General features: G+C 41.1%; 1 protein-coding gene across 3 annotated transcripts in view; it reads right to left on the bottom strand.

Moving 5' to 3' along the window:
- Positions 1–5,019: 5,019 nt before the first annotated feature.
- Positions 5,020–10,740, bottom strand: part of BMI1 (BMI1 proto-oncogene, polycomb ring finger) — a 9,496-nt gene continuing 3,775 nt past the window's right edge. Inside the window, exons 1-10 of one of the 3 annotated variants that reach the window (XM_010859908.1) lie at positions 10,502–10,706; positions 9,949–10,079; positions 9,528–9,624; positions 8,863–8,918; positions 8,724–8,774; positions 8,465–8,573; positions 8,338–8,383; positions 7,840–7,938; positions 7,375–7,455; positions 5,020–7,281 (exon numbers count right to left, since the gene is read on the bottom strand). In XM_010859908.1, the coding sequence (XP_010858210.1) occupies positions 6,952–7,281; positions 7,375–7,455; positions 7,840–7,938; positions 8,338–8,383; positions 8,465–8,573; positions 8,724–8,774; positions 8,863–8,918; positions 9,528–9,624; positions 9,949–10,079; positions 10,502–10,644 (1,143 nt within the window). In that variant the 5' untranslated portion in view covers positions 10,645–10,706 and the 3' untranslated portion in view covers positions 5,020–6,951. Of the gene's footprint in view, positions 7,282–7,374; positions 7,456–7,839; positions 7,939–8,337; positions 8,384–8,464; positions 8,574–8,723; positions 8,775–8,862; positions 8,919–9,527; positions 9,625–9,948; positions 10,080–10,449; positions 10,707–10,740 lie in introns of those variants that run through there. The other 2 variants (XM_010859909.1, XM_010859910.1) reach the window with 2 other exon arrangements.

Below are 10,740 nucleotides of genomic sequence, written 5' to 3'. Positions count from 1 at the left end.
TGCCGGCTCCGCAGCCCGCCGGGATCGGGTTCCCTCCCGCGCCCCGCCATCCCTTAGGGCTGTGACGCTCGTAGGGCTCCCCCAAAGGGCTCTCGGGTCGGGGGTGTCGCTGCCTCGGGAGCGTCAAATCACTGGTGTCCTCCGCGAATGCAACATGGCAGCTCTGGCTCGAAGACTGGGGGCTCTTCCAGTCCGCCGGGGTAGGCGGGGGCCGCGGACTTCCCAGCGCTGCCGCCTCCTCCCTTCCGGGCTCGGAGTCCGCACAGCCGGTGCCCCCCGCCTCCGAGCTGGGCCCAGCCAAGGGCAACCGCGCGCGGACTCGCCTCGCGCTCGCCCCTCGGCCCTTTGTTCTCCACTCGATAGGCACCTCGCGCTTCGGGGGCTTTTCATGGTGACCCTCGAAGAAAGGGTGACCCAGGGTGACGCCCGCCGACGTCCTGAGACTCCCGAGAGGTGTTTACCTCCCCCGGGTCTCCGGAGGGCGCCGGGCCGAGCTGGAATCGCGAGTCCGAGAGACTAACCCGACACCTAGGGAGGAGCCGCCTCTCGTCGGGTGCGTCTCTTCCCGCCAGGCCTGGCCCGCCTTTCTCTTCCTTGCTCCCGAGAGGTGTGAGGCGGAGAGCCCAGGGCTGGGATGCGGTCCCTGCAAAAAAGACAATACCCATCACCGCCCCGCCAAGGAAATGAGATTCTCCTCGGGGGAGAAAGCCTCGGGCTCGCAATCTCCGGGAAAACGGGGAGGAAAACACTCGTTCGTCCTACGCTGGGCGCCACCCCTCATCACACTAGCCCTTGGCCGTTCGTGGAGGCCAGTGGAGCCGGAGGAAAGGTCCCCGCCCCGGGTCGAGGGAGCGCGGAGCCCCCGTGCCCTCCACCAGGGGTAGGGGAGGGAAGGGGATCCCTGGAGACTGGCGGGGGGTGGGAGGTGGGCAGAGGAAATTTGCATCTTTAAGAACTGCGGTTCCGAAACCACCGTGCCACGTAGACCAGCCAGTTGTGAAGTTCAGTACAACGTGCTACAGAAATACCGAAATCCGCCACCAAATGGCGGCCCCTGCAGTCTGCGCCGATAAAGAGGACTCGCCGGGTGTCGCCCATTTTAGGCCGCTTTCACTTCTCTGCAGTTACCCGTACCCCTCTCACCAAGCCGTCCCTCTCTCTCCCGGTTTTTGGGCGCACGTGGGAGTCCTGGGCCAGAAAAGCGTTTCTGCCCCCGGAGAATCAGGCAGGCGCGGACTCTGCAGGAAACCTCTGCGTCCTGGTGGCTGTCAGAGGCGACGTCCCAACCTCCGACCGCTCGATCCTCTACCCTGCCGGGGTTTCCAGGCCGCCGGACCTTCCAGTTTTGCCCTGGCCGGAGACCTAGGCGTCGCCTTTGGGTCCCGAAGTGTGGTCCTTCACCCAGATCTTGACATTCCTGTCGCGCGGCCACTCACTTCCTCGACACTATCACCTGGTCAAGTTTCCTTCCCAGGGTATTAGAGTCCATTCCACCTATTAGACAAGTTCAGCCTGTTAAGAGGGTTAAGGACTCTCTCCCATCGGCCTTTCCAGTCCACGAAGCTCGGCCTTTAGGAACCCCCAGGATGGCAGTTTTATATTGATTAATAATTTGGCTTACAATTTTTTTCCCAACAAAACCCCAAACTCCAAGGACATCTTGTTATTGAAGGGGCAAGAGGATAGGGATTGAAGCAGCCACAGGGAGAAGGGCAAAGCGAGACGATGATCTGGAATGACCCCCGTAAGGATGCGCTTCTGAGGGCTTTGCACGCGAAGCCGCCGCCTCCCGGGGACATAGGACAGGGGGCCAGTTGCCGCGCCTCGGTGTCCCTCTCGGTGGAAAAGCTTCGGCGGGCGGGGGCCGCTTTGTGAGGTCGCACGCACCCGGCTGTCGCCGCAGCTCGCCGACGGGGTCCGGACTTGGAGAAAGGTCTTCGTTTCCCCTCCTCCCCAGCCTGCTAGGGCCTGAGAATCTAGCTTTACAAAATTGGCGGGAGCGGAGTCCGCCGAGCTGCGGGCGGCGCGAGGCGAGCGGCGCACGCGCAAAATGGCCTCCCGGTGCCCCGCGGCCTGGGCTCGCGAGCCGGGCCGGGCCGAACCCCACGGCGTGATCCCAGGCGGAGGGTTGGGCTGCAGCTCTTTGCAGTCCTCGGAGTGCTGCTAGTTAAAAAATAAAGCGGGGAGAAGGGTCGTTTCCTCTTTAACCCGTCCTTTCGGTGAATGCTCCCTAATTGGGAAGGCAGGTCATTTACCGGGAAAGGAAGGTCATTTTCTCCAGGCGGGCGTCCTGTGCCCTTTCCACCCGATACCCGAAGAGAAGAAGCCTTTTTTCTTTCCTTTTCTTTCTTTTTTAAAACAGTTGCTCTTTCCAGCCTAATTACCCTAGCCCCCGCTTTATGTTCCAAGCCGCGCCGTGCGCTCCTGTCTTAGGCTTTCTTTGAATATTTCCACTCTTGGGGGCACTTAGACCTAAGACTGGAGCCCCTAGATCGACATCGCCGACTCCAGTCACCTCTTTATCCGTCTCTGTAATTTTCTCATTCCGCCCATCCCTACGCGTCTCGGGAATACCCTGGTCCGCAGCCTTCGGAGGGTCAGTTGGGTTCCAGCTTACTTAGAAGGACAGGGTTGGAGAGCGCCGAATCCGCACCGAATTTGAAATGAGGTTCACTTTGAAGTTTGGAGTTTATGACGACCTAACAGAGCAAGAAGTAACTTTTTTAAAACATTGAAATGTAGGTGAATCTGAGGGAACATCAGTTGCTATTTTGGGGAAGTCCCTTCTAATAGCCTCTGGAAAGAATATTTTAAGACAAGAGTCAGAAGAATGGAAGTAATTTAACTCGTTCATTGGAAGTTTTATTGAGTGCTTACTATTCCTCTAGAGGGTTAAATGAGACTTCGCCTGAGTTTTCCACATGCTCTGGAACTTCTTGAGAAAACTCCCAACGATCCTGGAATAGGCTTTCCAGTGATAAATGACTTTTGATGTCGTCGACTTGATGAAGACATAAAGTTGGTGGTGAAGTCTTCATGTGAGACCTCTAGAAATTGCACACTCAGAAAAAGAAACTGGTGCAAATAAAGGAAATCCGTTTCAAGAACCAAAAGAAGAAAAAAACGTTAAAAAAAATTAACTGCGGAAACAGGAAACACTCGACTGTGTAAACATTTTCGGAGACTTTCATAATCAAAACTGGGCGATCTTGAGATTTTTAAGGCGATGGAAAGGCTTCGCGGGGTATTTCCCACGTCTGATCTACTGGGAGGTTCTATTATGTGATACTTTCTCTTCATTGTAAAGGACCCATCTATCTGAATTCTGTGGTCCCAGTTTAATTTATTATGGATGAATCAGGATTTTTTTTAAAGCAACCTTAGAAATAATCACCTGTTGTACTGTTCATTTTGTACTTGAAGAAACATCCTCAAGAAATGACTTCATCTAACCCAAGAGCCTTACCTTGGAGCTGCGTTCTGTGCTCTTTACGCCTTACAAGTCTTAAAGGTATATACTTTTTTTTTCTTTCTCTTAATGGCCCTTTAAAATGTCATTTCATCAAGACCTTTTGTTTTGGATAACACGCGAGTAAAATTGTATGGAGGAAACAATCCTTATATTTCAAAATAACATGGAGCCTCCATTTCATGGAGCACTAAACTAAATCAGAATTTCCAACTGTCATTTCAGGGCAATGGAATACCCAGAAGAAAAAGGTGTATTTTTAAAACTTTTAAAGTATAAAGAGAAATGGACAAAAATAACACTTTCTTCACCTCAGGATTCTGAGACTAGATTCAATGTGCAGATTGTTTCTAAAATTAAAATCCTATCTCCTCTAAAGGTTAGTTAACATAAGCTATTTTTAAAAAACCAAACATTTTCATTTCTCCTTGGCCAGTGGAGATTTCATGGGATTTCACATGGGTTCTTTTTACGTTCCTATTAATTTTTCATACCAAAACTTTTTCATAGGCCTATACAGTGAGTGTACCAAAAGACCACAAGTGAACTGCAACTCTAATACTGGGAAAAGAATAAGAGGAAAGGATGAAGGAAGAGCCCTAATAGTTTACTCTGCCGGTTGCATTGTACCTCCAGAGGTCCTAACATTTGCACATACGAATATGGAAACGAAGCACTATGGGTTGGTAGGTGAAGTCAACTGAAGGGCAACTTTTTTTTTCAACTCAAAGCAATTAACGGCCGGCAATTTTAAAGGCAAAAAAGTACTTGTAAAGGGGTATGCACGTGTAAAGCAAGATAGATCACTATTTACACAACAGGAACCAGCCTCATTCTTTTTTTTTTGCATTTAAGCTAAAATCTGTGAAATCAATTTAGGTGTTTTCTGTGGAATATTTTTAGCTCTAACTTTGTGGTATAGAATCCCAGAATACTTTTCAGCCAAACTTACAGCCGTTTCTTGCATTGACTACTAAGAGTTACAAAGTTAGCAGCTATGGGTTTTTGTAAGGTTGAAATTTTAAGTGGTAGTTTAGCATAAGTTTTAAAGCCTAATTGTCAAGTGTAATGGCTGGTTACCAAGAATAAAAAACATTGAAATCTTTCTTCTGTTTTATTTAAAGACAAATTTTAGCTGAAATAGCCTTTAAAGCTCAAGCAATTTTCACATTGACTGGGGGAAAATTCCTCTTTTAAACAAAATAAATGGACATGGTTTCAAGGATGGAAAAATAGTGTTAGGTAAGCTATAAATGCAGTATCTGATATTTTACTAAGTAAATTCAAAAATAAATCCATAAAAAGTTGAGACGTAAAGTCTTTGAGTTCTGTTTTGGTCCTACGACTTGGTTTTGTGTTAAGTCAAATGACAGTCCACTAGCACTTGAAGTTTTTAGACTTTGAAAATATTTTTTCATTTTTTATATACATGGTCATATCCAAAGTAAAAACATCACTTGAAACTTTCATTAATTTTTTTTCTTGTCTTAGATAACATCATGAAACACTTGAGAAGAAAAGCCTAGAAAAATAAGTTAACTTCACCAAAATTGGCAAACATGAGTAACTTTTACTTCAAAGATTATAAAGTAAATAAACAGATACATCTTTCCATTGGGCTTTCAAGCAATTATACAACAAAGCATGTACTCTCAGCAACATCACTAAGACAGCAATGGATGTTCTTTAGCCTTTACCTGGTGTAATCCACAACAGGGTTTCCAAAACTTCTGCACATTGTGCTTTTCATATCAAATTTTTATTAAAGCCTTAGCTATTTTCTAAATGAATATCTTTTTTATTGGATTTTTTCCAATTACAAATGAAATTTAAATTTACATCTATAATTAGAAACAACACTTACAATGGGACTGTACAAATTTAGGTCAAAATAAAAATATATGTATTTTGTGGTTTCATAAAACTTTACTGTATCTTTAAAGAAAGCAGAAGTAACAGCAATATATGTAAAAGTAATGATTTAATGACTATAAGCAAGACAGAGCAATAGAATTGTGCTTCTTTTGCAGACAGGGGACAATGAAATGTTTAGCTACAATTTTCCCATACAAACATGAAACAATATTCATCGAGAATAAACACCCTCACAAATAACTGATGGGTGATGAACACACACCAAGTCCGACCAAAGCAAAACACAATCTGAAAATTTGGGGGGGCGCATATTCATATTTTAAATTCAACATGCTCACTCTATTTAAAAACTAATACCTGTAGAAGCTCACAATAAATTGCTTCTATTTCCAGACTTTACAGAGAGGGTAAATTCCATTGTTTACAATTGTAAAAGCAATTCTTAAATTTGAGATTTCCACTATGCCACATATTAAAATAATTTTAGATAAAAATTTTCTTTCTCCAGCAATCTGGCTTATTTCAAAATCGGTCTTAGAATTACAGTGATCAATATGCATTTTAAAAACACATTAATTACCATCGTAAGCAACAGGAAATGACGACAGCATTTCCAAATCCCTTAGTGAAAAGTTTTCCTTTAATGCAGCAATTAATTTTAAAAGTTAAAGGTATTACTAGAGAAAAATCCATATGACAATAATGCCAATTGCTTCCAATGGAACAGAAGTTAGATATCCACGTTAAAAATATTCTATGCTGATAAGGCTCAAACATAGGTATCTGCAAAGGTCGAACCAGTTGGGAGAATTTTAACAACCATCTCTGAATGCATGAAACACAATATTTTCTTTATAGTATTTATAAATATATCATACAATACTGTTTCCTGTTATGTCATATACCAATATGGCATTGTACAACAAGCATAATGCCATCTGATTCTTACAAAAGCGAATCATTTAAACAAGTCAGTAAAATAAACGGTAGTACCCGCTTTTAGGCATACAGATTGTAAAACTGAAGTTACTTTCCTTTGATCGGTTTTGCGTAGCAACAAAGAAGTAAAAAATCGAACAGGAATCAAAATGGCTAAATATGCGAGAAATTGTTATTCACAGTGACATGGCTACATAGAATGCATTATTCTATGCATATTCTTTCCATTTGTTGAATTTCAAGATAAAAAGCACTTGTTTTCTACAGGTTCACAAAACAGCATAATAACAAGAACAATCAAGGAGGATGTAATGGAGGTTTCGTTAGTTGAGATTAACAAACTACGGCCCAATGTTTATATCCACTGCAGAAGATTTTCAAATCCAAACAATGGTGACAGAAACCATTTCACATCGGTCCTAACACAGAAAAACATCTTGCCTGCTTTCTCTGAAACTAATTCTTTCGAGAAATGATCTTTCTTTTCCATTAACGTCCATATGAATATCACATCTAGTCCATCTTTTATAGTCAAATTTAACTTCACTACAAAAGAAAGCAAATTGGACGACAGTCACATGTATTAGCATCTATAAAGCTGAAATGGCATGAAGATATCTATATAAATCAAGGGTTTAAAATTTTTTTTCCCTCAACAGTCTCAGGTATCAACCAGATGAAGTTGCTGACGACCCATTTACTGATGATTTTCGAGGTCTATTGGCAAAGGAAGATTGGTGGTTACCGCTGGGGCTGCTGCTGGTTCCATTCATAGTACTGGAAATGTGAGGAAACTGAGGATGAGGAGACTGGACTGGAGTGCTGGGACTGGGCAAACAGGAAGAGGTGGAGGGGATGCCTCCTGCTGGGCTGTTGGCCTTGTCACTCCCAGAGTCACTTTCCAGTTCTCCAGTGTTAGTCAGTCCATCTCTCTGATGACTGATCTTCATTCTTTTACAAGTAGGTCGAACTCTGTATTTCAAAGGAAGTGGGCCATTCTACAAAGTTAAGAGGGGGGGAAACAAATCAGTCTTAGATCTTTAAGTACAGCTTACCAAAATAATCTATGAGCATGAGGTATGCTTACTTACCCTTCTCCAGGTATAAATGTAGGCAATATCCATTAGTGTATAGTAATCTTTTAAAGGTTCCTCTTCATACATGACATCAATCTGTTGATAAACAACACTTCAATTATTAAGCATCACAAAGAATTATGGTGAATATAGATTTTCTGATCATCTAAATATAATCCAAAAATGATTAAAAAAAAAAAAAAAAAACGCTTTTAAAAAACACTTTCTCCAAACATTTGGGCAAAGCAAGAATCCCTCTTGGAACCTCAAATGAGGAAAAACTTCTTGAAATCATTAAGGGATTTGCTTTCATAGCATAAAACAGGATCCATACCAAACATTTAAAGAGCTATTTTCAAATAAAGTACCAAGTTAAAAAAAAATGTTGCTTTTTTGGGTTTAGAACGCAAAAAGAAAAAGGTCACTGAATTTTTTTAAAAAGCATTTACATCAAATGCATGAAAACCATAAAGTAGATACCTGGAAAGTATTAGGTATGTCCATTTTACTTCTGAGAAACTTTCTTAGGTGCATTACAGTCATTGCTGCTGGGCATCGTAAATATCTTTTATCATTCACCTAAAAGCATATTTAAGAAAAGTTAATTTTTTTAAATTCCTAACTTTGTTTTTCTTTTTAAGTCAATTAGATAGATGTCTGAGTATGATAAAAGGTACTAACACCAAAGCTGAGATTCGACTGTTCTCAACTATACTTTGAATGTGCTATTATTATAAACACTAGATGAAGAGATTTCTTCAGTATATCAAAACATTAAATATTACTGAAAATATTTTGTAAGAATAATCATATAAATTCCATCTATTAACTATCAGATATAGATCAACTCTAAAACATCAAATATGATGATTTTCTTCTATTTGATAGCATCATCCAATCCTAGAATATTCCAAAGGGGAACATACACTCTCATAAAGTCGAGAATCTAAACAATGTGTTTTTGTCCATTGAACATACCTCCTCCTTAGATTTCTCTTTGTCCTTGTTTATTTTCCGATCCAATCTAAAAAGCAAAATAATTTATTAAGCAAACAATGTATCTAATAAATATATCAGCATAAAACATATTTCCTAAAGAATTTACCTGTTCTGGTCAAAGAATTCAATGGATAAACTTATTATCTCATCATCAGTTATAATTCTCTTATCTTCATCAGCCACTTCTCCTCTGTCTTCATTAGAGCCATTGGCAGCTATAAAGACATTTTAAAATTCAATTTTTAATAAACATTTAAATGAAATATTACATACATAGAAGAACTGTACTTTAAACTTAGTTTTAATAAATTACTGATTAAGTTCTCCCTCCAAATAAAATGTCTTTCCCATTCCAAAGAGTTTACCATCAGCTGAAGGATGAGCGGCATAAAAATCCCTTCTTCTCTTCATTTCATCTAAAGAGAATAAAAAGACAAATATTTGGTGTAGCAGGTAAAACTGGTAAATACTTTTAAAATGTTTATTTTTAAGCAAGTTACTCACTTTTGAAAAGCCCTGGAACTAATTTGTATACAATATCTTGAAGAGTTTTATCTGACCTGAGAGAATAAATTAGAAAATAAAATTTCAATATAGCAAAAACTATAATGTTCATACGTTGCAACACATTCTTTGTTTTCTTTGTGTTATAGTATTTAACTTGATTGTGACACTGTTTATAACTACATCAACATAATTATGGGGATAAAAGTTCTTTATGTGGTAGCACTGTCTTAAATTAGAAGAATATTTCATTTTATTCACTAATAAATTCTTCACATTTCACCAAGAGAAGTGTGCTTTTCAAATGACCAAACTAGCTAATATGAAAGAGAACAAAGAAGAGAGAATGGAAGCAGTTTAAACAGATTCACTCTTGGCCTGTCACAAGGTCAAAAACAATGCAAAAATGGAAAATTAATTCAATTTCTAAAAGATGGTTAAAAAAACTCAAAATCTGTTTAGCCATCATTAAAATGGCCAAGAAATGAAGGGGGCTACCCTCTACAAAACATTCATATCAGATGGAGACTGAAGGGTAAATTTTGTGTGAAGAAATAAACAATAAATTCAACAATTTATTGAATATTTATGTATAGATTTATAATTTATTAAGTACTACAATTCCAATAAAGATTACAAACAATGATTTTTAAACATTTTCTTACCTTATATTCAGTAGTGGTCTGGTTTTGTGAACTTGGACATCACAGATAGGACAATACTTGCTGGTCTCCAGGTAACGCACAATACACGTTTTACAGACTAGAAGTAAAAACATAAATTTTTTACAGTTCAGGAATTAGATGCTAAACCATAAAATCAGTGTCAGAAACACGGAACTAGTAGTAACAAAATGGTAATTGCCAAAAGGTATTTATAATTAAACTCAGTTGATAGCCTGAGAATACTTACACAATAGTATTTTATTATACGCATTAACAAAAAAGTCACTAAATACAAGAGAAGAAGACAACTTCTTCACTTTGCACCAACATTCTTAAGGATAGCCAGAATTGTTAGTTTTCAAATTTCAGAACAAGATGTTAAATATGCACAACATAAAAAGGTCTAAAACTTGGTACTCACAGGAATGTAGACATTCTATTATGGTTGTGGCATCAATGAAGTACCCTCCACAAAGAACACACATTAGGTGGGGATTTAGCTCAGTGATCTTGATTCTGGTTGTTCGATGCATTTCTGCTTGATAAAAGATCCTGCAAGACAAAGTAATACTGGCTATAATTCACAGAAAGAGAATTGAGATTATCTCCAACTCCCAGGAACCATACGCTCTGATATGTTGGAGGAGTTCATAAAATGCATTTTTAACACTGCAGCAGGATTGTCCCAACATCTTCTACATAAGGAATTCACCGATCGGACCTCGATCAATTCTACTGAAAAGGTGAAAAAGAACCCAAAAAAAGTAATATCTGGTCCCTCAGGTCATTCCAGGAGGGAGAAGAAAAGGTCTGAGGTGGGGGCTGGGAGCTGAGAGTATTCGGGCCGCTTTCTTCCATTTGTCCTCCAGCCCAGCAGCCCCACGGCTGCTGCAGACGCCACACACTCCCCGCAGATATTTACCAACCGCGAGGGGTTGTTCCAGGACTCCAAATTTATCGTAAAACTTCCTTACGGCTCTTCGATCGAAAATCCAGGAGCATGCCCCCGCTTCCCAGGGGTTCCGGTTGTTTTAGGCGGTTCCAGCCACCAGAACCTGGCACGTTTTGACGTGATACAAAGGGAAAGCAAATTCTGCTCTATCTGCATCCCTGGCATTTCCGGAGCTGGGTGCTCGGGCCGCAGGAGAAGCACCTCGAGTCGGCCTCGGGCTGGGGCCTGAGCGCGCGGACGCCCGGGGGCCGGGATGCGAGG

The sequence above is a fragment of the Bison bison genome, unplaced genomic scaffold (genome assembly GCF_000754665.1).
Source record: "Bison bison bison isolate TAMUID 2011002044 unplaced genomic scaffold, Bison_UMD1.0 scf7180017864461, whole genome shotgun sequence".
NCBI classification, from domain to species: domain Eukaryota; kingdom Metazoa; phylum Chordata; class Mammalia; order Artiodactyla; family Bovidae; genus Bison; species Bison bison.
The sequence above is the reverse complement of the archived record's forward strand: the minus strand, read 5'-3'. Positions and strand labels throughout refer to the sequence as shown.